The 25,214-nt window shown below is 40.0% G+C and overlaps 3 protein-coding genes across 9 annotated transcripts; 1 reads left to right on the top strand and 2 right to left on the bottom strand.

Annotated features, from left to right (window-relative positions):
- The first annotated feature begins 289 nt into the window (after nt 1-289).
- ccdc97 (coiled-coil domain containing 97) lies at nt 290-8,278 on the top strand. Of its 2 annotated transcripts, XM_008415696.3 has the most exons (9): nt 290-453; nt 578-645; nt 4,194-4,381; nt 4,451-4,615; nt 5,507-5,666; nt 6,296-6,384; nt 6,488-6,665; nt 6,756-6,879; nt 7,999-8,278. In XM_008415696.3, exons 3-9 carry the CDS (start codon nt 4,217-4,219, stop codon nt 8,156-8,158), a joined length of 1,041 nt encoding a protein of 346 aa, XP_008413918.3. In that variant the 5' UTR covers nt 290-453; nt 578-645; nt 4,194-4,216; the 3' UTR covers nt 8,159-8,278. The 2 variants fall into 2 exon arrangements, with proteins under 2 accessions (XP_008413918.3, XP_081465937.1); XM_081609811.1 differs by lacking the exons at nt 290-453; nt 578-645 and having other exon boundaries at nt 3,895-4,381.
- A 476-nt stretch (nt 8,279-8,754) lies between these two features.
- On the bottom strand, nt 8,755-17,032 carry LOC103468557 (uncharacterized). 3 transcript variants are annotated; one of them, XM_081609808.1, is made up of 12 exons: nt 16,751-17,032; nt 14,934-15,213; nt 13,340-13,526; nt 13,122-13,190; nt 12,754-12,887; nt 12,623-12,673; nt 12,321-12,552; nt 11,443-11,528; nt 10,705-10,750; nt 9,669-9,845; nt 9,492-9,591; nt 8,755-9,409 (listed from the first exon to the last, which is right to left on the bottom strand). In XM_081609808.1, exons 3-12 carry the CDS (start codon nt 13,497-13,499, stop codon nt 9,163-9,165), a joined length of 1,302 nt encoding a protein of 433 aa, XP_081465934.1. In that variant the 5' UTR covers nt 13,500-13,526; nt 14,934-15,213; nt 16,751-17,032; the 3' UTR covers nt 8,755-9,162. The 3 variants fall into 3 exon arrangements, with proteins under 3 accessions (XP_081465934.1, XP_081465935.1, XP_008413908.1); XM_081609809.1 differs by having other exon boundaries at nt 13,340-13,522; XM_008415686.3 differs by having other exon boundaries at nt 13,340-13,539; nt 16,751-17,029.
- A 102-nt stretch (nt 17,033-17,134) lies between these two features.
- LOC103468556 (uncharacterized) lies at nt 17,135-25,210 on the bottom strand. 4 transcript variants are annotated; one of them, XM_008415683.3, is made up of 12 exons: nt 24,857-25,210; nt 21,222-21,472; nt 20,964-21,026; nt 20,357-20,490; nt 20,216-20,269; nt 19,748-20,126; nt 19,503-19,588; nt 19,128-19,164; nt 18,904-19,047; nt 18,725-18,817; nt 18,519-18,639; nt 17,135-18,439 (listed from the first exon to the last, which is right to left on the bottom strand). In XM_008415683.3, the coding sequence occupies exons 1-12, from the start codon at nt 25,078-25,080 to the stop codon at nt 18,262-18,264; spliced, it is 1,764 nt and encodes a 587-aa protein (XP_008413905.2). In that variant the 5' UTR covers nt 25,081-25,210; the 3' UTR covers nt 17,135-18,261. The 4 variants fall into 4 exon arrangements, with proteins under 4 accessions (XP_008413905.2, XP_008413904.2, XP_008413907.2 ...); XM_008415682.3 differs by having other exon boundaries at nt 18,519-18,642; nt 24,857-25,208; XM_008415685.3 differs by lacking the exon at nt 24,857-25,210 and adding an exon at nt 22,224-22,353 and having other exon boundaries at nt 18,519-18,642.
- Nucleotides 25,211-25,214: the final 4 nt, after the last annotated feature.

The raw sequence follows: 25,214 nt of genomic DNA, 5'->3' as shown, positions 1-25,214 counted from the left end.
ATGTTTTTAAAGAAACTTGTTTAATGCAGTGACAAACGTAAACCAATGAAAGGGGAAATAAAGAGGTCAAAATATTAAGAAAGTACAACTAAGATAATGTTTCCCAAACTCAACTTTTCAGTAAAAGTTACTTTGCTAAAATGGAATGAATATTTTTTTTAGTAATTTGATGGAATTTCTGTGGTCTGCGTCTGTTATTAACCCAAAGTAAACAGAAAGGAGAACTTTCTGTTTGCTTAAGTCATATCGTCATAGCAACCGTTGCTACTGCCACCGCTGTGTTCCACCGTGTCGTGTTTTTTTTTTTCTTCTTCTTCTTCTTTTAAGGAAATTCCACAATTTACAGTGAAATCTGAATATTTTTCATCTACCGGGGGAGTTTTGTGTCATTTAAGACCTTTAAATGATCTGTTTTGATGTTTGTGTCCGGTCTGCCTGTGTCTCACGGGTCAGGTCGGTTTCTAATGGGGTCAGCCGCTGTCTCTGTTGCTTTCTGTCCGTCACCTCCTCATGCCGCCGGGTCTTGTGAATCGTCCGTTCACCTCCACTGACACTTGCGGTTGTCTCTGTTATTAAGGCTCTTTCGCAGGTGATGTCCCATAACATGACATGGCATTAGGAGGTGAGAGAGGGCCCGCTTCCAAGGTAAGAACCCAAGTAGTTTCTTCACGTCCGTCAGCCGGGATTAAATCCGGCCAACGGGTTGGTGTTGCGTTCAAGAGAAATCGGCAGGTTTGACTCAAAAACAACAAAGTTGGCGGAGAGTGAGAAGAAAAACGTCTTTAAGGGACTTTATTATCAAGGTTTTGTGTTAAATGTGTTTTCTAAAATAACTCCTCAGTCTTACAGGAGAGAGGAAGCACACACAAAAAAAAAAAAAACAAGAAACGACACAAAACCTGACCAGGTGTTTTATAGTCTAAATTAGCTTATACTCAATTTTCTAATAAGATAAAGGAGCTTGGTTTAAGTCAACAATTCCTTAATATTGATAAAAAGTACTAGTTTCACCTGCAGATTTTTTCCACTTATAACATTTGAAGTAAAAAAAAACAACTAATATTAAGGAGTTATAGACTCAAAACAAACTCTTGTATCTCGCTGAAAAGCTACTTGTAAGTTAGTTTTAAAACTAAAAGCCAGAACAAAAGCACAGAGAAATGTGCAACACAGCGATGTGTTCCAAACAGCCAGCCAGCCTTATCAGGCCCTTCAGGTTTATTTTTATGCCGTATCAGCAAGATGTCCTGGAAGCAGCTGCTCTTGATTCGGTCGGTGACCCATCACCATCAGGGAGGATCAGATTTATGATGGATTCTTAATTTGGAAAGAACAAATTGAGCGTAAACGTATGAAGCTTGACCTTCTGAAGGCTGTGATGGTCTAAAGCTTCTCTGCTGTTGTTGATGTCGGTCTCTCTGGGCTCTGATCTCGTTTGTAGGTGCTTTTGCTTGTTTTCCTTTTTCTTTTTCTCTTGGGAAAATGGTTGCATGAAAAATATTTGAACGTCTAAATCCGCCTGGTGTGTTGGATAACTCGGGAAGGGTCCACGTCTCTGCATGTTTCAGGTTTTTGTGATCTCCGGTTTGTGTGAGCTGGGGGACGCTTCGGCAGGGGAAGCAGCTGAACGTTCTGGGCTAGATGGAAACGGCCCAGAACGTTCAGCATCCTGTCAGCGCAGAACGTCATCTAAAATACAGCCTGGCGTGAATCCACTGACCATTGAAACCTTTGGTCTCGTTGTCTCTGAGAAATGAGGTCAAACTGATTCAAACTGTTTTCTTTTTTGAGGACGTGTTTGAAAGAGGAAATGAACAAGGAGGGAATTCAACAAATGAAGTTACTAGATTTTGCTCCGTCGTTAACACAACATTCAACAATGAACGACTGCTCAGGATATGTACGGAAACAAGCTTCGGCCTATTAATCTAATGTAACTAGAGAGTCTGAAACCAGATTGCTGATGTTAAAGCCACGCATCTCACATTTTGATGCTCTTCTTGTAATTATCTTCTCTCCGGTTTCGCATCACACATGGGTCATGACTTTTGTTTTATCTAATCTCCCAAAAAGTCACGAATCTGAGGTACGCCTCGTCTTCGCTCCACGTTTTAACAGCGAGAGCTTGGTGTCATTTTTCTACATCACGATAAAGCTGTAAACAAGCGTCAGATTAGCTCAAAGTCGCAGCTGCTCTTCCTCCTCCGCCTGCTGTTATGATCCTCTGATGATCATTTGTCTCGTTTGCTCCTCCAGTAACAACATGTCCGCTGTTCCTTTAGGGAAAGTTGTGAGGTCCGTACGGGAAGCTGCTCGATTCAAAACGTTCAAAGATTGCCACTTTCTCGATTTCTGTTAGCCTTTGTTTAGCACAAAATTTTGTTTATTTTATTTTTTTCTAACATTGTCTGTTTGCAGCAGTTATCAATAATAGCATGAGCACAGGAAATGACCAACTCCTGTAAATCTTCTAAACAAGCAGAAGAAGGTTTCCTTAAAGGAAAACCGACGCTGCTGATCGCTCTAAAGACACCATCTTCATGGCAACACATGGTGGTGGCAGGACGCTCCTTTTTGGCAAGTAAAAGGAAGCTGGTCCGATACAAGGTACAGTATCGTGCCCTGTATCCGATACACGAGACACAATACACGATACAGGGCAGTACCAGAGTGAAACTGGTCAGAAGCTACAAAGGACTTGGTAGTTTCTAGTAGGATGACCTGAAAAAACATCTTGAGGTACATCGAAATTGTTTAGATTTGTGTGTTGCCGGCTGCGTAATTTTTTTTTCACTTTATTTAAAGATATAAGAGCATTTTATTATATGATGTAGCTGCTTTTATCTTAAACAGCTTTAGAGTGCTACATCGCTCTATGAACTTTTACAGAGACAGCCACCGTTCTTACTAGAAGGACTACACAACTTTTTAAAACTGTTGTTATATATTGATGCTGTTTCCTAAACTCTTGCTTACTTCCTGTTTGCACTCAATCGGTGTTGTTAAAACCAAACTAATTATTATTCATCAAAATATATAAAATCAGCCCACAGGTTTATGTTGCTTTTCTTCTGCTTATTTTTTATTTATTTATTTTTTTTGCATAATTCCAACTGAGAGGTTAATCCTTGCATTGTAAGAGATAAGTCAAAAGTCTGGATGTGTAGTTCACAGATATGATTTCAGACACATTATTTCATAAAATCTAAATTGTATCAAGGTTTGAGCATCAAACAAACTGAATAAAACTTCTGCACTTACTATAGCAGCTTTTGGTTTTGATTTCCGTGATTAGAAGTGACACCCCTGACTAACTTACACTGTACACTCAACCAACACCACCCTGCCCCCTCTTCCTTCTTCTTCTTCTTCTTCTTCTTCCATTACATATCTCATAACCTCTGTACTCTCTGCCAACGGTTTAAATAGCAAGACCAGCTGGTCTCTTCGCTTTATCCAGGATCTATTTATCTGCACCCGGTGAGACTTTGGGAGTATCTGATGTGTAACAGATTATTTTCAGGTGATTTGCTGGTTGTAGTGCGTGTACTGGCCTCAAGGTGGAGACTTGAATCGAAATGCAGCACAGAGTGTATGAGTCCAATTGTAAGTGTAGGTATGTAATAATTACTGCAGCCCTCGTTCTGAGATTGCGCTGTGAAATACACGGCTCATGGAAAACAACAACAACGGCGCCCCCTACTGTTGAGAGGGAGATAAAGCAGTAATGCAGAAGGGGAACCAACCCTTGATCATCTTGTTTTGACAGACGTATCTTCTTAGATTTTAATATACTGTTATTTTCTGGCTTCATATGGCATAGAAAATGACTTGAATTAACGTCTTAAATAAATAGTAAATAAACAAGGAAGTACAGACGGTACTAAATCAAAAAAAATCAAAGAAAATGACGAGATGAGACAACAGTCCGCCGCTAGATGGCGACAAAAGCTGCCGCCACAGGCAGAACACGACTGAGAACGGAACCAACATTTCACTTGGGGGACCATAATCATGACGGACTAGTATGGCAGCCAAAACAGTTAGCAAAACAAGTGAATGTAGTGTGTCCTAAACATTAAATAACATTTTTCGTGTTAGAATGTAGACATTTAAAAACGCACTCTTTCGTTTTGGCATCGGCACAGCACTCGCAGTGAGTTAGCGTTCATTTCACCGCGTTATCTGCTCAGGTAAAGCCTGCTGGAGTTCAGCTATGTGGGGAGAAATCGACCCTCCCGTTAAAGCCCAGCACAGGCCGTGTGAGAGCGCAAGGAGGACGGTGTTACCAGAGGAACCCGCGGCTCCTTTACAGACATGCGACCTCTACATACCCAAACCCAGAACAGACACCCAGCCGGTCGCCCAGCTGGACCCCTCGGTGAGACTCCATGGGTTTTTGCTCAGATGTCTCTTTTTGTTTCTCTGTTAACTGCGTTCCTAACCACAGACAGAACCCAGCTGCGTTGGAGCCATGATAGAGTCGGTAGCCATGAGCGGGAGCCCCGTGAAGAGCCAGCAGATCGGAGAGGCCGAGCTGACCTTCGGGGAGCGGAGGGAGGAGCTGCTGCATCAGTACCGCAGCAGGCCGCTGGTCTTCCTGGAGAGGTACCATGTAAGTGCCAACGGGACTCAGGACTAGACAGCAAAGAGGGAACAACATGTAGATGCTGCGCAGCTGCTGTATGTGGAAGAGTCCTTATGTGTCTTCTGGCTGCCAATCAAAACGTGAGGACGGGTTTGAAAACTTTAAAGATCGGATTGGGACAATTTGCCTCTGATTAGTGATCCGAGTTTCTTTTTCGTGATCCAGCCTCTCCTGTACTGCAGTTTGGATGTTGTTTTCATGTGTATGAGCCTCCCTCTTGGAATGGTGATCACTCTAGTCAAATATCTCAATTTTACCTTCATTTGACCACCAGGAATGTCTCCATTTTTTATTTTTTTGTTTGTTCCTGAGAGCATTCATAAACTTCCATCTGGATTTCCACAGTGCTCTTGGGAGTTGTGGCTTCTTCCTTACTTTCAGAACGAGTCTGTAGTTTGGTGGTTGTTTCACCTTCAGTGAGCACCAGGTTTTTGCTTTTGTTTCCGGGTCGACTCACACACTTTGCAACCAACACACTTTCATCTCTGGGACATTCAGGACCCACGTTAGAGGCAATATCAAAAAGAGAGAGATGGCATGTCAGAAGGTCCTGAAATATTGAGATGGGGAAACATAAACATAGATAAATATCAAAGTATAAATGTTGCAGTGTACAAATACAGTGAGCTGTAGTAAAAATTGGCAGCTTTTAAACACCAAAGGGTCCCACCAGATCCTCAGGACAAATGAAACAAACCGAAATGTCCAACCTGACCACAAGGAGGCCTGCAGAGGTCATTCCTGTTTCACAGACAAAAACACAGCAAATAAATAACAGTAGTAATTTAAATAAAAGAAAAAAGAGCTCAACTTACTGATGTCACGTCTCTTGTGTGATGCACCTCCTTCCGTCATCAGAGCCACCTGAAGCCTGAGCACCTTCCTGCTTTCGCCCACGTCAGCGCCGACCCGAGGGCCCAGCACTACAGCCGGCTGGTGCTGACTCGACCCGCAGGATGCACCAGCAGGACCAGGGTCAGAAACCAGCGTTACGCTGCCCTCAGAGCGCTGCAGAAAGGTACGGCGTGGGTTACCATAGGGACTGCTGCGGAGGAAAAACTGGCATCATACATCGAGAACCATGGTGGGATGATTAAAAGTCAATATTTTCCAGGGCTTTAACTTTGGCAGAATAAAGAAGAAAACGACTTTGTTAAATGAGGGAGAAAGAAACAACTGCTTTTCCAAGTACAGAGACAAATGAGTTGAAAACAATTCACTACATGTACCTGCTATTTTTAACGCCGATTTTCGTCTTCAATCCATGGACAGAATAGGAAACGTACGTAAACAACACTTAGAATCTAAGTGAACGAAAAAAAGAAAAGTCGAGAGAAAATTACATACAGATGAAATAACCAGTCCATATGCACAATCTGGAGGTGTATGTGCCTCTGTCCATTTGGGAGCCCAACGTGAAATGAAGTCCAAATGGAGGCATTCAGATTAAACTCCTTCTATTTATCATTAGGCTCTTCAATATTTTCTACGTATTCTGGGTAAATCATAAAAAATATATAAAACAAATCCTCACTAATTATCGTTTTCACTGCTCAAAGTGTTTCTCTAAAGCATTTAAAAATAAACCGGAGTTGTAAATCACAATCATTTGGTCCTCTTTTCATTCTTCTTCTATTCTTCTGGCAGACAGCGAGTATTTCAGTGAGGAACAGATGCGGATGAGGGAGCCGCTGCTGTACGAACAATATATCGGCCAGTTCCTGACTGATGAAGAGGTGACTCATATGGTTTTACATCGATAATATTTGTGTGTGTGTGTGTGTGTTTATAGCTCCCAGGAAGCCTGACGAAACCTGCTGGCTTTGGTTTCTGTTCCAGGTTATGGAGCGCTCCCAGGAGGCCATGCTGGACGGCGTGCAGGAGGGACAAGGAGGCGGCTCCTGTGGGCTCGCCAATCTCCTCCTGAGCTCCTACCAGGAGAGGCTCATCCAGAACCGCCTGCAGGAGGAGCAGGACAGAGAAGACGGCGCCCAAGAGGAGGACGAAGATGACGACGGTAAGGAGCTGCTAAAAGGACGGCCAAAAATACGGGAGGTTTTCTTCCCCTTCCCGTCTCAATTCGGCTGCTTGGACGTTTGTTACATAGATGATGGAGTCCAGCAGAAGGGATGGGAGCCCACTGCAGAGGAGAAGGCTCTGCTGAGGGAGGAGTTCATCAGTCAGATGCATCAGCGATTCCTAGACGGAAAAGACAAAGATTTCAACTACAGGTCGGTCACAGTGAGAGCGGGAAACTTCTAGAAACTTCCCTTAAAGTGAGCAACGTTGTTTTCCTTTTTTTTTTTTTTTTTCCATTTATAAGTGAGAATAAAATGAAAAATGTAGTTTATTTCTACAATTCAATAATAATAAAGAAGTGAAACTTAAATACGACAACCCAAATTCGGTCCCAAACTTTTTCATGCCTTGACGCCTCAAACAGCTTCTGTTAGGGGAAAATCCAGACGATCCAGCAAAATATGTAGAGGAAAGTTTTTACTTTACTTTTATTCACTCTTCAATAATCAATAATCAATACACTCGTTTAGCACCTTCAGTTTTCTTCCTGTCAGAAACTTACCCGTTTCATGCTTGCTATGCTAGCTTGAGTAGCAAAGCAGTTTAATGAATTTGACTGGCAGCCAATCAGAAACGAGCGTGGTAAATAACATTTACATTTTTGCTTATAGTTCAAAAAACAGATTAAATTATATGATTAAAAAATTTCAGTGCAGTCGGTCTATTTATTTTTGCCTTTTTCCCCTCCAGCTTTCTGAGGGCCTCCACAGCTCCCCCTGGTGGCCCACCAGAAAAATGGTGGGCCATTTATCTGGTAACTTCTGATAAGTTTGGTAGATTTAATGAAATTTAGATTTAATGAAAACATTTAAAATTAGAAAATTACATCACCAAATAAAGAATTTAAATGAGGAAATGTATGAAAGGTATATTCAATTGCTTTTTAAAAGTTGTAAATTTTCAAAAGGTAATCTGATAAATGAGCCAATTTGTTGGATTTTCTGTACTTTCAGAAAATCCAGTTGTTTAAAAATAACATTTTGTCTAAATTAAAATTTTTATTGAAATTAAAGTTTTGGTTTTATTCAACTGTGAGCTACAATCATCAAAACTCTCAGAAGTAAACACTTCAGTTGCATCACCACAATGAATGTAAACGATCTACGAGTTTCACGTTTTTTGTTGAATTTGAATATTTTCATCAAAGAACATTTGATGAAATTTGCTTACAACAGTGAAAGTAACTCCTGAAAAGTTCAGTAAAAAATGTCACCCCATGAACATGAAGCACTTTAGAATGAGACGTTTGTGTGCGTGTGTTTGTGTCTCAGCGAGGTGGACAACAACCCCGACTACGATAACCTGGACATCGTCAGCCGAGACGCCGAGGACAAATACTTTGATGAAGATGACAACCAAGAGGAAGAAGAAGAGGAGGAGGAGGAGATGGAAAAAGATGATGACGATGATGAAGAGAAAATGGCTGAATAGGGAAGAGTTCGTTAGAAACAACTGATAATCTGTAAATAAGAGTGTACAAATAAACTGCTGGATGTTGTTGATTTTTTTTGACTGTATCAACAACTTGCAATAAAACTTATTGGTCTTTTGCTTTTCTGAGTTTTATTTCACTGTGTGAAACTTTCAGCTGTAAGACGATGTCTGCAGGCGATGCTTGGTACCGGATTTTCTTTTGGAGCATCAGAGCAAAAGGGGGCAGAGTGTAAAAGATGCAGAAAACAACATTCCAGAGTTTTATTCGTGGGAAATGTTGGCGACCATGTTTGATTTTCCTTTCCTTCTACAGTAACACACAGAAAATAAAATCTCAATATGATCCATTCCAGTTTGTGTTCGTAATGTGATGAAATGTAAATTAAAATTTTACACTGCAGGTTTTTTTCCCCTTTATTTGTTTACTGCTTTTCTGTTTCTTATGAGCTTTTTCTTGAAAAGATTTCTTTAAAGATGGAAGCTTTTCTTTTCAAAGCGATAAATTTGTGAAAGTTGTTGGATTAATTGGGTACCGATGTACGTCCGACTTTTTTTTTTTTTTATTTAGAAAAGATGAGGGAATTGTCCCAACTGACATCTGACAAAAATTTTTTTAACATTCTTCAATTTTTATTTCCACCTTGAAACACAAAGAAACTTCATAAAACATTGTCAGAAAACCATCTTGTAACATAATTATAATAAATGTAACAGGAAGATGGTGAGAAAAATGTCATGTTATCAATAAAAAAAGTAAGATACTTTAGAAAACTTAAAATATAGCCTCTTTCTACATACAATTCTATTTACATATAAAAACAAATAACACCCGTTAAAATTAATGTCTATTCACATTATCTTATTCTCCGGCATCCCAGTTTAATTCCACAGATGATCGAAATCTTTTCTCGACACTGATGATAAAATTCTCATCTGTTTGTAATTTCCTGTCACAGAAAATGCTTCATCCCTCCCAGAGTTCGTTAAAGTCGCATCACATCCTACATCGTCGAACTGAAGCGACCAGCTTTCATCTGACCTTGTAAGAGACGTAATTTCAAACTGTAATATTCCTTCTGCACTCTTGAAGCCTCCGTTTGTTCTCTTGCAGCCTCCAGCTGCGTTTTTAGAGTTTCTCTCTGCAGCTGGTCCAGGTCCATCGTGTCCACATCGGACCCGGTTAAGACCCCCGACGTTGAGGTCTCCACCTTGTCCGAGATGCGAGTGCTGTCCGAATCGCAGACGCTTCTGGGAGGGAAAGGGGGAAAGTCGTGAGGCATTCTGTTCAGATGGCACCGCTGATCAAAGTAAACGAACCCCTTCGATCTACCTCGTCTCTGACATCGTCTGTGGTTCGAATTGGTCCAAGCAGGTCACATCTGTGTGATTGTCACATGAGCTCGGACTAGTCAAAGTTTCAGCGGAAAGACCTGCAAACTTATAATATTGTAGGTGCCGCAAATCTAAAACTTTTTCCACTGACCTTGCATTTGGTTTGTGTACTCACTCAGTAATTCGTGGCTCTTCCGCTCGACCGGTTCTTGTTGGGGGGAAGTGTTTGTGGCCACGTCTGCCGTTTCACTCTCCACTGGTTCCTCGCTGTCCTCCTCCAGGTTTTCTCTCTCACCGCTTTTTGTCTTGTCATAGTAACTCATCTCTGAATCTCTGCCTCCTTCCTCATCGTCTTTGGGAAAGAAAATTTGGTTTAAATAAAGGAACTTAAGAACCCCAGAGGTAACATATGATAATGTGTGGCTCTGCAGGTGGAACAATTTATCAGGAAGGGCGAAAATGTAGGTTAGCTTCACCAGAGCATCTCGTAAAACCATCAAAACCTCAAGATGTTAAAAACGTAAGTGAATACTAAATTAGATCAAATCTCCCATTTTATTGTCTTTTAAAGCAAAGGAATAATTTTAAAAATGACCTTTTCTGGCAAAAACAGTCAGAGCCAGTTAAATATTATTTTCCACAAATATACAGTTTGGGTAAAAGTTCAACAGAAGGAACAGAAACATCTGTGGTTGTTTGTGAGCATAAAGTTTCTTAGGTGAGACAGAGCTGCTTTGCTAGTTTTTTAAGTAAGCCAACATGAGAGCAGCTGCTTTGTGGATTGTATACAGAGTTTGTTCTGCATCTTCATCGTCCAACACGTGTAGTAGGGCTGTTGTACATGACTATTTTAGTAATGTAGTAATTTGTTGATTACTCTGACAATTAATCGATTAATCGGATAAAAAAACGTGATGAAATACTGGTAAAATGCTGCCATAGCAGCAGCATTAATATCGGATATCAACATTGGTCCAAATGTTAATATTTGTGCATCGCTAACAATAACTTCTCTGTAGTTTAGAAAATTAACCACTTGAGCAACTCCTAGCTGTGTTTCCAGCTAAGCGGCGCTCGCTGTTTTCATACCGTTTTCACACATATTGCTAGATCCTGGTTGTAAAATTATGTAATCAATCATATAAATTGTCATTTAAAACAAGTTTAAATGAGAAGGTTGTGAAAATATGGATATATTAACACTTACAAACCTTTGAGTTGACGAACCACAGCGGCGGTCTGAGAGCGACTCCTCGTCTGATAAATGACACAGAAGAGAAGAACAGATTTAACAGAAAACCTTCGCAGGTGACAATCCAACATCGGCTGGCATATCAGTACTTCATAATATCTCGTTTCACATCAGAAACAAACTTTTTTTCTGTATGAATATAACCAATTCTTCCTCTGATCCGTTCGTGTGAGAATATTTTAGATCATTAAGCTTTGGCTTCTCATGGAGATGAAGAAGGCTCTTTATCCCATGTCTGTATTATTGCCATCGGGCTGCAATGGAAGTCTGACTCAGTAGTCAGACTTCCATTGACTACTGGAAGTCTGACTACTTCCAGTAGTCAATGGACTACTGGAAGTAGTCCATTGACTACATGTCAATGGACTACAATGGACTACATACATACTACATACTACATGTAGTATGTATGATACATACTACATGTATCATACATGTAGTATGATACATGTAGTATCATACTACATGTATGATGTATGATACTACATCATACATGTAGTATCATACTACATGTATGATACTACATGTATCATACATGTAGTATGATACATGTATCATACTACATGTATGATACAGTTAAAGTTGAAATCTTTCAAAGAGAAAGAGATTTATCTCGGCAACCGGGAGCGCGGTCACAAACCTGGGCGATGATGTGAAAACCTTTGGATAAATTCAGCTGGTCAGCTGGTCATCTTACCATCGACATTCTTTGGAGAAGAACAATCGAGTTCATCTGCAACGCGAGTTTTTCAGGTGTTGAGATGATCAACCTCGGATCAGGCTCTGAAACAGATCCATCATGGGTCAGGAGTTACGACACGAACTCTGACTGAAGGAACAGATTTTGTTTGGATGATTTGAAAGAGTACGTCGTTTTATAGACGCTGATGGAGAAGCAGAGGGAGCTGCAGTGCATCTTAGATTAAGAGAAAGAGAGGAACCATGTAAGCAAGAGGAGATCTGGAGTGGCAAAGAGTGGTTCGGGAGAGCTGTGAGACGGCAGTGAGGTGTGCTGTAGGAGTGCATCAAGGCTGGGCTCCAAGCCACTACTTGTTTCCTCCGATGAGGTTAGACAGGATTACGATGTTCGCAGATGACATTACGATCTGCAATGAGAGCAAGACGACGGTAGAGGAAAAGCTAAAGAGGTGAAGACGTGCTGGAAAATTAACGAAGATCGGTTTAAGCCCGACAGAATACATGCGAGATGGGCACAAGTGGAACGCTACAGGGAGAAGAAGAGAAGAAGGTCGAGGACTTTAAGGTTGTAGGCTCCGTAGTTTGGTGTAGAGAGAGAAGAAATGGAAGAAAACACTGGATGTTGCAGAGCTGAAGATGTTGATGGATAGGGTCAGGAATGAGAACATCAGTTAGATACTTTAGAGTCGGACATTTTCAGAGGAGAGACAATTATTAGGATGTTGATGTTGGAGGCTGAGAGGAAGACCAAAAAGGAGGAGTTGAAGTTAGTTGATGTGAAGGTGAAGGATTCATAGGACAGGATTAAATGGAGACAGATGATTCGCTGTGGCAATCCCTGAAGGGAAAAGCCAAAACAGAAGAAGAAGACATTACCTTTAGGAGCGCCTTTATTGTTATCATCCTCATCGTTTTCCATTTCATCCAGCTCCTCATCTCTCTCTCGCTCTTCCTCCATCCTCCATAACTTGGAGCATGAAGGAATCCCATCGTCGTTCTCAGAGTCGTCTGTAGCTTCTGTTCCCGACTCTCCAGCTAACTGAGCGTCGCGTCGTCTTAAATTATGAGCTGGTTTCTCTCCGTTGTTCTGAAATGTTTTACCTTTCTTCTGTTGGACAAAAAAATACCGTTATTGAAAAAAACCCCACAGTTTTTGCGTCCAAGTGTTGCTCACTTACTTTATACGTCTTTGTCCCTCTTTTGAATCCCTCAGTGTCCAGAAGGCCTTCCTGTGATGAGGGAAGATGTTCATTAAATGAAAAGAAAAACAGTATTTTACTGAAATGGGTGCAGAAAAAACATAAATTACATCAAACCAATGTTGCAGAGGTCTTCCATCAGAGTTTATGCTGAGTTTCCATTTTTTAGATGAGCCTTTTCCTGCAAAGTTCTCAAAGGCAGGCGGGGTGAACATGCGGCCCTCACACTCGATACACTCCTCACCTGCAGAGCGAAGCATCATAAATAGACGTGGAAAAACAATCAAAAAGGCATTTAAAGCCAATGATGTCTATAGAGAATGAATTTGCTTTTAAAGTTTACATGACAGGATGTTTTTCTCACTCATTTGCTGACATAACATTGAAAAATCCACTAAAAAAGTCATTTCTCCACTAAACCGTGCCACCTTCAGCTAGAGATCCGATTAATCATTTCACACAAACTCGATGTTCTTACTTTTCGCCAGCTTTTGGACATCCATCGTCCCCTTTTTGTCCCCACAGCTTACAGGCCACCATTCTCGATCTAGCAGACAGAAAAGCCAGTTTGTTTCCCGAATATTCCTCCGCAATTGAAGCGAATACAAACGTTTTGCTCTCTCAATAAAATATGGTTTTAAATGCTTAAAGTCGCGTTAGCTTTCTGGAGCGTGGATTCATTTAAAAACCGGATACCTTCGTGTGTTAGTGACAGGCTGCAGTTGTCTTCTTCCTCATAATAATAATCTTCATCGTGATAGTTGATGCTCTTTCTTTTTCTCAGGTTATGTTCTGTGTCTAAACTTCGTTCTTCCTGTCCAGAGTTGGACCGCAGCGAAGATCTTCTCCTCTTCATCTTCTCCTCTTACTCACTGCAGTCTGTCTTGAGAAGGAAACTGTTTAGAAATCAAAGGAAATTTAAACATAACCGGTTATTCCATGAAATATATTTTTTTTTAAAAATGCAATGAATACCCATAGTGAACTTTTGTCTCAGACTTCAAGATTTTAGGTTTCGCTGCTCGGTTTCCTTGTGACGAGTCAGATGGTTACATTTATTGCAATTATCAAGTTTTTAATGCATTGTTGATAAAACATATTTTTATATAGTTTATTCTATATTGGCTTAAGTTTCAAACTTCAAAAAAATGTAACATCAGACGAAGAAAGGAACCAGAGAAATGTTTCTCATAGATGGAAGCAGCACTCGGTGGGGCAGAACGACGTCACATCTAACAGTTTATCAGAGAAACAGCAAAGGAAGCAGGTGGACTTTGACTACAGACTTGCCATGTAGATAAGAGGAAAGAGGTGGAGGCGTCTCACTTTTTCTTTTTTTTTTTTACTTGATCAATCAAATTGATCAAGTAAGTGTCGGTTAAACTGAACTTTAGCAAATCACATACATTCATCGTCTTCCTCAAACTTTAAACATTCATTTTTTTCCCCACACCAGAAAACCCTTCATGCATCCTTTTTATAAGATGTACATTTTTAAACAATTTCATAACTGTAACAGTTTCTAAAATAATTCTTTGGATATCACAAGTGATCGTAGTAAAGTTAGGAAAACGTGCATTATGCAAAAGAAGTTTTTTTTTTGGTTTTTTTCCCTCTTTCTTTATAAACTCTCAATTTTTCTCAGTCGGTATCTGACAACTACCACCTCCTGTAAAGTCCTGATGCAGTCCAGGACCGGGGCGTGAAAACATCGCCAAGTTTTCACACTTTGGTGCATTTTAATGGAGTTCTGTTTTAAACATGGATGCAAAACAGCACATCTTAGTGAAGGGAAAGTTTTCTGTTAAACTCATTAATGCGATAATGTCTCTAACAATCAAAGGTGATGTTGTAACACTGGACACAAGAAATACTTTGAACGTTTATTTCCTACTGTTAAAAAATAATAACCATGGTTTCCCATATGCTGGTTTTTGGTCTGTGAAAACGTCAACACACCTCTTGCTGATTTTCTTTCCTTTTTTTTTTTTTTGCTGTTCATGCATCACATTCAAACCCAATTAAAGTGTTTAAGGCTGAAAACCTAATGTTGATCATTTCGAAATGCTTTTATTCTCTGTACCGTTCAAAACAAATGCGTCTTTCAAGGGAACCTTGCAGCATATTTTATTTACATTTTTAGTAGATCCAGTTACTCAGATGGGCCTTTATGTGCCATTACCGGTATTGGTGATAAATAAAACTCTTTTTGGTCCACGTCTCGTAAAATATATGAAACATTTGTGCATTCCAGCATAAAAATTAAAAAAAGAAGAAGAAAACTCGGTACCTTCACCAGGAAATGATTTTGTTGCAGCTTTTTGTCCCGTGTCCCAGCTCTCCTCTCCTCTCTCTAAAATGACACATCTGGATCCTGCTGTCACATCTGCGGCCTCTGGGAAGCAGGCGGTCCTCGTCGGGACCACCGAGCTGCAGTCCGTGACTGGCTGGAGGTTTATCTGCAAACAGCCATCAGTGAAGCAAATAACCGCTCACACTGATGGAGGCCGTCTTTGTTCTTTTAAAGGTCCAGTCAGGAGGCCTTCTCGAACCAATGCGCCGTATGAGAGCTGCAGGTTAAACACGGATGAGGGGATAATTTGTACAAATTAAATACAAAGGCAGCTGAATGACGCCTCTTCTTGAGTGTTAGTCTCATCATTAAAATGAGAAAAAGAAAAAACTTGATATAAGTGCATCATGTTGGACTTTTTTTTTAATTTCTCATTTAGATTTATTACTTGTAAAGGAGCATGAGCAACAACAAAAAAAAAAGACAAAAAACCTTGAGGGATTGTTGCTTTTTGCTCCTCATCCTGAAAATAGAGATCTTAGACTTGTATTACATTTGATAGTCACCACAATGTTATTTTTTATGCAACTTTTATATCTGCCGTTTGTTTGACAAGCTGGCGATTTGATCTACTCTTTATTTTCTGAAAATATGAGCCTTTTTTAAAAGAAAAGGTAGACTAATTCACAAGATTACATTTGTTTATAAAATAAAAGTGTTTTTATTGTGGTTTAAAATAATTATCATATACTAGTAAAAATATTTTAGTAAATGTTTAATGGTTCAGTAAATACGTACCTTGATAGTAGACCCAGATATCCTTGTATGGAAGTAAATGTGCCATCAGGATTTGAATTAAAAATTCCTCTGAAATTTGAATGTTGTATATTTGCACTAACTTTTTCAGTTATATCTCATCCTTGACTTTTATTATTAGGATTAATTGGATTTAAGCGGCTGCTGGTTTATCTGATACAAGCTGAGCGCAGCGCAGAGAAAGAAAAACTCTCAAAGTCAAAAATATAGACAAACTGTCTCTAGAATTAAACTATTCTATTTTCTATGTTGTAATTTTAGACGGGTTTTGTTCAAAGATTCTGTGGGTCTGGCACCGATCAGGTCCGGAAGAGTTTGATGAAACCGACCTCTGCTTTTCACAGGAAGTGGTAAATCTCAAACAAGTCATAATTTGACGAATCATGTTTCAAATATGTTCAGATGACATCAGGTGGCTTTCTGTATATTTTTCCCTTTTAACTTTAATCATCATTAAAGTTAAATAATTTAAATTATTTAATTTCCCTTTGGTATCAATAAAGTATTTTTGAATTTGAAATCTACTCTTTGTATCGACTCAGGTCTCTCTCTCCCTCTCTGATGTTAGAAATTCGTTTGATGACCTGAAACGTTTCAGTGACGACATATTAAGCAGCCCGTTAAATTTAGAGCAACTGTCAAAAGGATTGAGGAAGTTTCTTTTTCTACTCACTGTCTTGCAGCCAACGTTCCTTTAAAGCCACGAATCAGGAGGATCTTTAGCTAACTTTGTTACTGTCATCAAAATGTAATTTACTCTCTTTTTGTCACCGGTCTGCTCCATTCCTTCCAAACAGTTACTAAATATTCTTCACAGTTTTAAAACAGTTGCATTTTAAACAGATACTTCTATTGGATGAGTATTTTGTTTTCAAGCGGCTACCAAAATGATTTCCCTCCTGCACATTGGTCCAGCTCACTTATCTGTGGTTCTTACAAAAAAACAAACTTGACATTAATTTAAAAAAAAGTCTTAAAAACTAAAAAAAAAAACTTACAAATCAACAGCGAACGTCTTCCCTCTGCTGCGATCGATGAGCGGGAGAATTGAAAACAGAAACTTCCGTTGCAGACACGCCCCACGTCGTCTTCCTCCTCCTCCGAGAACGAGGCGGATCACAGCATGCCTGAACTTAAGAGACTCTTGATTCATGAAGAAACCACAACACTGCAGAGCCGAGAGACGTGTAACAACATCCAAGAGTTAAAAATGAAACCAGATGTTTCCTGGCACAAGGGGAAAAAATAAAAAATCTACTTTTCAGACAGAAAAAAAACAGACGCTTTTAAAACGTCATTGCTTCAGATGCTTACGCATCATCAGTCACTACTTGTGTGCTTCAGGTGTCGTTGCAGAAAATGAATAAAACAGGAACAGGAAGTTTGGTTAATTGTTTAATATAGCAAAAAGAAAACTTGGTAGAAAACTTGAGACAGACCTTAATACAGCAGCATTTGACATGTATACTAAGAAACAGAGACTTTCTTAGGAAAAGCACCAAATGCAAAATGTAGTCAAAACAGCTGAAAGCATGAAATGTAAGTTTGTAACTATGGTATTTGAAAACACCTCTGTCAAATCTGTAAGATAAACTGATTAGAAATTTCACATTTCCAGGATTGGTTGCTAGTTTTGCACTTATAGTTGCTAATAATAATAATAACACCTTGACCTTGAAAGGTGACCTTCAGAGGTGACCTTCTGGTAATCATGTTTGGGAATTAGAAAAAGAAATACTTTTCAATCTGTAAATGAAAATCACTCAATATTTTCTTAACCCATGTTCGAATGTGAGCCATGTTAAGACGTCGAAGTGAACAGAGTTTAAGTTGTGAAACGGCGTAAAAGATTTTAATAACAATAAAACTATAAGTATTTAAACCATCATTAGTAAAACACAAACTGATTATATGAAGAAAAGTGAGGCTTAATCAAACGCTGCAGAGCTGTTTGGAGAAATGAGAGACCAACTTTTTTGGTCGTCAAAGTAATGATGTCGGTCAGAACCGGAGCAGAAATTACATCTAACTTGAATGCATGCAGATAAAATATTAGTGTTTTAATTTACAGATTTTATAACAAAGAGTTGCTCACCGGCAGGGTGAATTACAGGTAGACGGGGCAAACCACAGAGGGCTTTTAAATTTCACTGTGGGGTACCGGTTAGATACGTTTCTAAGCTGCTCAGTTCTTCTCACTTCTTCCACTTCACTGTAAATTTAAAACTTTATCATTGCTACTTTCTGTCTCATCTCCTTGGCAACTTTCAATTATGACATTTTATGACAAGGAAATTAGTGATGTACAACGTGGAACACGTTTAAAAAGAAAAGTTGTAAAAAGGATAAAATAGCCACATTTTGAATCTAAAATCTGAATTGATAAAATTTTTGGTTTGTGCGCCAATTTCCAAAATCCTCGCTAAATCCAATTATCTAGTAAAATGTAAAAAAGAAAAAGAAAGCTAACTAGTCATTTACAATGTTGACACCAAAATCTTTCTCGTCATTATTTTAAGTTATTTAGCTTCAGTGTGTAATATTCCTCTTGTAATTTTAAAACTTTAAGCTGCATCTTTAATTTTTCCTTCTTCAGCTGATCGACATCCATTGCATCCACGTTGGAGCCGTCTGAAGCTCCGTCCTCCATCTTCTCTGAGACATTCGGACAGTCAGAGACTCTGATGCTTCCAGGAGGAAAAAAATAAATAAATTGTTTGGTATATTTGCATTCTTTGCTGACTGAATTAATGCGTCTCATCTTACCATGTCTCTGACCTTTCTAATTCTGCTCCGTCATGATCCGGTTTGGCTTCATCTTCGTCCTTCTCATTAACCTCTTTGTTAACAAACGGAAGCAGCAGGTTTGCAGGTGCATCAGAAAGACCTGCTAAGTAACCAAAAAACAATCCAATAAAGGTTTCTGCTGCTTGAAAAAAATAATTACCGATCTAAATAGTCTCTGAACTCACACATTGGGTCACTTTTTTGGTTCTTGGCAAGTGGACTTGAGGTCATCTCTGCACGTTGCGGTGACCTCGTCTCCAACACTGCACCTTTCTCATCTTAAGCAATGCCAAAATATAATAAATCAACATAAATATTTTCAAAAAGAGTCATGAAAGCATTGCTTTAACTAACAGAGCCTTACCGGTCCTGTCACCGTTGCTACTAACGACGAGCTCCGCAGAGGCACCGAGGTTCTCGTTGCTCAAGTCGTTTCCTTCAGCGACGGCCGCGACGCCTTCAGTCTCCTCAACCTGAGCGTTGTCCTCCAAAGGCTCACACCAGCTAACTGCTCACAAGCAGCACAATAAAATACTTACTTTGTTTAAATGAAGAGGATTTGAGAAGTTACTTGAGTCACTCACAAACCTTTTGAACGCCGTTTCGCCCTACAGGATCTCGACCTCTGTAAATAAACACAGAATGAGCCGTGAGCCGAGGGAATGTAAAAAAAACCAACAAACAAAAAAATTAACCAAAATTCAGAACAAAAGTCAGCAGCAAGGACGAATCAGAGCTACTCCGACATGCTGCCACCATGATGTATGTAAACCTCTGACTCACTGAGGTCACTCTCGCTATTTTGTTCCCCTCAGTTTTATTTTCTTCACAGAGCAACTTCCCTGTTTCCAATCGATTTGATGGTCAACTGCAAACTTTTTGTCTGTTTGTTTCAAACATATAAAAATGTGTTTGAAACGAAATTTGCATTTAAACAATCTGCATGCGGCCTACTGTCTGTACCTCTGAAAGCCTTCTGATGATCGCTTTGTTTTTCTTCTTCATCTCCTGCTCCTCTGCTTTGGCAGCGTCTGAGTCCTCAGGACGTTCTGCAAAACACAAGAAACATTCAGAAGTATAAATTATTTCATATTTTAACACATGACAGCAAACGTCAATGTAATTTAACAGTATTTTGTTTCCCTAAATAGTTTTTCCTTTATTGATTTCATCATATTGAGCTCTTTTACATTCTGAGGAAACGTCACCTCTGGCGTCGCCGCGGTTGTCGGGGTAATCAGCATCAGCAGGCACATCCCCGTTGGCCGTTTTATTTTCATCCTCAGCGTCTCCTGAGTTTATACGGTGGTCATCATTTCTCTCATCCGGATCATCCCCATTTCTTTGGCCTCTCTTCAGAAACTTGTCACTGTCTGACTGGTGGTGGTCATCTTTACTATGACCTCGCTGAGGATCCTGTACAGGCTGTACTGCTGCCTCTGCTGAGGGGGTCAACCCTCCTGGAGAGATGCTTTTCTGGGTCACCAAGGAGGAAGATCTCTTATATTTACTGCGCTTACATCCCTGGAACTTGAGGATGCTTTTTGTTGGCTTGTTTTCCATTTTTTTCGATGAATCTTTAACATTCTGTTGTACGAATTAGGAATGAGTTAAACTCAGAATAAACACAATTACTGAATAAATCGTTTCGCTAATGCTAAGTGTAGCTACAATACCCTCATAGGCTCAGCTCCTCTTCTTTGATATCCAGTTGTGGACAGAATACCTTTCTGTAAGATCAAACACATGTTGATCAACTTTTGTTTAAGACTTTATCGATTTAAGTTGACAAAACAGGGGAAAAAAACAGGAATTACCGCAAACCAGTGGGTCAGAGGTTTTCCTTCATGGCATATGCTGTTTTTCCATTTTTTGCACGCTCCTCTTCCTGCGAACTCCTCAAAGGCAGGGGGGGTAAACCACAGGCCCTGAAACTCTATGCAATTCTCACCTAAAATCAGACCAAAATCATAGATTATATAGATCGTGGTAGACACCAGGCCCACTCACAGTGTGTTTAAATAATGGATGGATGGATATTCAAATTTAATTTAAATATTTAGCCTGCGAAATAAATGATAAGTTTGGTACTATCTTGCTAACTACATAACGAGATATTTAGCTTGCTAACTACATTGTTAAATATTTAGCCTGCTAACGACATAGCTAAATATTTGACTTGCCAACTGCATACCTAAATATTTAGCTAGCTCACTACAAAACAAAATATTTGGCTTGCTAACTACGCATTTACTTCGGAACTGTGACAGGCCAAATAACCCAAATTATTGCTGCTAATATTTGGCTGTGTAACATCACAAACGGCACCCACTCCTAGTCGCACTGATATTCTTCTACAATTTCATACATATTATTTTGAAAAAAAAAATGTAATTGCGTGTTTGTATCGCTTCTTTTTCTCACCTTTTTTCAGCTTCTCTATATCCATAACTCCCTCTTTGTTTTCACAAGTCACAAACCAGATTCCTAGGAGGACAAAAGCCACAAATGACACAACAGTTTATTTCTACATTCATTGTCAGAACATTAAACATGTGTATTAACTGTGAAATAATTACACTGTGAATGCGTGGTAGGGCTTTTTTTTTGTTTTGTTTTACCCCAAAACAAATAAAAAAAGTTAAAGACAAAATATAACACCTACACTGAAATAAAACTCACCATTTTGCTTTGTAGTGCCATTGTCTTTAATCTTCTTCTTCCCATCACTTTGGTTACTGTACGCATTAAAAGATTTAGCTCTTGCTTGCCTTAAGCCAAACTTTTTGTCCCCAGATTTCTCTTCCGCTTCCTCTTGCACACAACAGGATTTCAGCAAAGGCCTTTTTCTCTTCGACATATTTTCTTGCCAAACGATATTCCGCCTTGGCGTCGGATGTAAAGAAACTATTTCAGGAAGAAGTCTGGGAAAACTAAAAAAAAACACACACAAAAAAAACACCTTAGTCATGAGTGAAGTTTTGGTTCATGCCAAACATTTCTCACAAGTTGAATATCCCCAGTTTTTAAGTTCATAGATACAAATGAAAGTGATCACAACTGCCCAGAATTACTGATAATTCACCGATTTTAAAGTTAAGATGAGCACAATTAGATTTTGATTCAGTTTCAGACCTTAATCGCTGTCAGATAGTCTTAATTATGTCTTCGGATAAAATGACTGTTATCTCAATCAGAGCTGTGATTTTTCTCGTTCTCACGTTAGATAAACAAGCAGGATTCGCGGTTGAAATTTCAATATAGCAGAATTGTGAAACGCCCTCTGGGAGTTTAAACCATTATTTAGGAAAATCTACCAATATTTTCCGACATTTTACATTACGTTGGACAATTGAAATGGAGGAAACCGCTTCGAAAGGCACATGTTTTTGACATTTGTTGTTTCACACTTGCTCACACGCCTGGAAAATTCCATGTTTTTCCCAGATGCTGAACAAGAAATATTAGTTTCGTGCAGATTACTGCTCCAGTAATCTGCCCTGCGACACGGCTAGCATCCCAGCAATTAACGAACAAGAAAGAACTGTGCGTGTAACTACATCTGTTTGCAGCAAGTTTAACGGAATAACATCATCCTAACCTGCAAACCACGTCCACTTTTTTACGTCCACGCTACGGCGGAGGAAAATTACAGGCCTCGCTCAGTCCGCTGCGTCCTCTCACCTGAAAACACAGGAGTGAAAACGCCTCTCGTGGTTGAAGCTGTGTTGACTGCTGCATTCAAAAGACACGCGCGCGTGCTGAACGCACTGCTACGTTACGCTGCTACGTCGATGACGTTGTTTTGGCGTTCTCGAAACTTTATTGACAACGTGGTATTGATGTATTACACGAAACACGTGATTTGTAAAGCCAAATAGACGAACTCCAAACCAAACGTTGCATGTTTCCTCCAAGAATTTCTTATTTATGACTCAAATGTCAAATATATCCCCAAGAAAGCTGTTTATGCAACGAATATTTTCGACAGGTTCAAGATTAATCATTTCTCCATCCATCCATTTTCTTTCACCCTTGTCCCTCAGTGGGGTCGGGAGGGTTGCTGGTGCCCATCTCCAGCTAACGTTCCGGGCGAGAGGCGGGGTCACCCTGGACAGGTCGCCAGTCTGTCAACACAGAGACACACAGGACACACAACCATGGGACAATTTCGAGAGGCCAATTAACCTAACAGTCATGTTTTTGGACTGTGGGAGGAAACCGGAGTACCCGGAGAAAACCCACGCATGCACAGGGAGAACATGCAAACTCCATGCAGAAAGACCCCAGGCCGGGAATTGAACCCAGAACCTTCTTGCTGCAAGGCAACAGCTCTACCAACTGCGCCACTGTGCAGCCCTAATCATTTCTATGGATGTTTTAAGTCACCCCTGGTACTTTGTAAATCTGCTGGTCAACAGCCAATGTTTTTGTATGCCCTACAATTTTCAAAAGAAAAATTTAAAACAAAAGAAACACTTGATGTTTTATGTAATACGTGCATATCTATTGTGGGTGAAACATACCAATGTTAGCAACACCGTTAGCTTTTCGGTATTGAACGTTTTTCCCCTACTGTTTAGACAGGTTTTTAGATGATGGTTTAACTTTGTTTTTTTGCAGCACATGTTTATTCATATCAACAACCTGTGCAGAACTTATGTGGTCATTGGCCATTAAACAGATTTTATTTTGAAGGGCAGGGTTATGTTCTTTTTTTGTGTAGTTTACAGTTGCCTGAGTGGAACGTGACCGATGATGTCATTCCCTTGATGCCATTCCCTTGCTTTGATTTGACAGTGATGTAAGAGATGATGTCATTGCCAGAATCTGCAATGCCTTTTGTAACAGAGGCACAGTGCAGAAGTCATTGAACCAGAGACCACTGCTGAACAGAAGCCGCTAATTCAACACAAGAAGACGGAAAAACATGGGTCAAAAAGAAAGCTCAACTTCTACGGAAACCAGCAACGCAGAAACGAATGAAACAAATGTTGTTCCAAAGGAGAGAAGACATTCCCAACACTTGAAACGAAACAGCAGAGACGTAGAACTCAAAAATTTGGATCGGTCTGGACAGACATCTCACAAGAACAAAGGGAGAAAAGTGGAGGAGAGCAATTTAAACGGTAAAAAGCAATACCAACGGAGGAAATCGAAGAGTGTAGCCATGAATCTCGACACTTATGATAAGACTGAACAGACAAAACACAAAAAAACAAAAGAGAGAGAAGTCAAAAGTTTGGAGGAAACCAGCATGCCGGGATGGTATCGGGACAGTTTCGATGCAAATGGGAAGATGAAGCACAAAGTCAGGGGATCCAAAACTTTGGATCAGACAAAACAAAGGAAGAAAGACGTCAAATTTTGGGAGGACACCGACAAGCCAGGAATGCAACCGGTCAATTTTAATTCAGATGAGAGACGGCAATCCCGACAGAGAAAATCTAAGACCACAGACCGCCATGATTCAAAGTCTTTAGGTCCAACCACAGAGATGAAGCAAAAGAGCAAAGCAAGAAGGGCCAAAAGCATGGACGACATCAGCACGCCGGGACGACATTTGTCCAGTCCAGAGTCAGATGAGAAAGCCCACGCGGGAAGGAGGTCGTCAAAGAGTTACGACGCAGACAGCAAAACGTCAAAGGATAAAGCAGAAACGACCATTTTCAATATATTCCAAGCACTCAGGTTGATCGACAAGCAAGTTGAAAGAGTCACGAAGAATCAGGAATGCCTCATCACGTTATCCAGAAACATCGAGAACTTTAAGGACCAAGTTAAGACAATTAGGAATTCCACGACAGAGAGGCGGGATAAGCTGTGGGACAAGTACGAGGACTGGCAGAAACTGATCCAGGGTTTTGATTATCCTCTAGCGCACCTTGGAGCCATGATGAATGTAGATATGAATTTTCTGAAAAGGCTTAAGTTCTTGGATTACGTCATCGTCAGCATGGACAACCTCAAGGACAGCTGCAGAAAACTGGAGAAGGAAAAAGAAATCTCCGAGGCGAAACACCAAGCAGAACGAAACAAGCTTGCTGATGAAAAGATCAAGTTGGAAAATGTGCAAAAACGCCTGGAAGACATGTTTCCTGCCATAAAGAAGAAAATGAAGAAGAGAGAGAGAGAATCACACAGAGCCAACAAGGGAACACAGACACAATCCCACTATGAAGCTTCCATGGTGCTGTCAAATCTGTTGGCGCAAATTCACACATCATTCGCACATTTTGCACATAATTTCCAACACTTATCATTATAATCGCATTACAGTACAATTCCCACACATCCCCCTCCCTTCCCTAACTAACCTTTTCCACGTCTGATGCGTTGCAGGTTCGGTGAAATTATGAGAACCTGCAACCCATGTTTCAAAACATCTGCATGTTTCAAAACATCTGCATGTTTTGAAACATGCAGATGTTTCGAAACTTGCAACTTGTGAAACATCTGCATCTTCCAAAAAAAAAAAAAAAACATCCAACACATAGTTGTTGGTGTGGGTTTCCCTGGGAGAGCCAGGTTTATCCCACATGTCCCCATTCACGTTAGTGGTCTCTAAATGCCACTGAAGGGAATGTAACAGATTAACGAAGCAAAATGAATCTGTTGTGTGTGTGCCAGACTGTGTTTGTGTTTTTCATGCAGGATTTAGGATTAGAGGGAGTT

The sequence above is a fragment of the Poecilia reticulata genome, chromosome 8, assembly GCF_904066995.2.
Source record: "Poecilia reticulata chromosome 8, P_reticulata-male-v2, whole genome shotgun sequence".
In the NCBI taxonomy this organism is placed as follows: Eukaryota; Metazoa; Chordata; class Actinopteri; order Cyprinodontiformes; family Poeciliidae; genus Poecilia; species Poecilia reticulata.
The sequence above is the reverse complement of the archived record's forward strand: the minus strand, read 5'-3'. Positions and strand labels throughout refer to the sequence as shown.

Bases quoted from the DNA above. Each gene is read 5' to 3' on its own strand.
- ccdc97 (XM_008415696.3), top strand. From the start codon at position 4,217: ATGTGGGGAGAAATCGACCCTCCCGTTAAAGCCCAGCACAGGCCGTGT. The intron at 5,667-6,295 runs GTACGGCGTGGG...TTCTTCTGGCAG, and splicing joins CCTCAGAGCGCTGCAGAAAG to ACAGCGAGTATTTCAGTGAG. The intron at 6,666-6,755 runs GTAAGGAGCTGC...TTTGTTACATAG, and splicing joins GGAGGACGAAGATGACGACG to ATGATGGAGTCCAGCAGAAG.
- LOC103468557 (XM_081609808.1), bottom strand. From the start codon at position 13,499: ATGAAGAGGAGAAGATCTTCGCTGCGGTCCAACTCTGGACAGGAAGAA. The intron at 12,888-13,121 runs GTAAGAACATCG...TTCGCTCTGCAG, and splicing joins TGTCCAAAAGCTGGCGAAAA to GTGAGGAGTGTATCGAGTGT. The intron at 9,592-9,668 runs GTGAGTACACAA...ATAAGTTTGCAG, and splicing joins GAAGAGCCACGAATTACTGA to GTCTTTCCGCTGAAACTTTG.
- LOC103468556 (XM_008415682.3), bottom strand. From the start codon at position 25,080: ATGTGGGATAAACCTGGCTCTCCCAGGGAAACCCACACCAACAACTAT. The intron at 20,127-20,215 runs GTATTGTAGCTA...TTCGTACAACAG, and splicing joins GAGGAGCTGAGCCTATGAGG to AATGTTAAAGATTCATCGAA. The intron at 19,589-19,747 runs GTGACGTTTCCT...TGTGTTTTGCAG, and splicing joins CAACCGCGGCGACGCCAGAG to AACGTCCTGAGGACTCAGAC.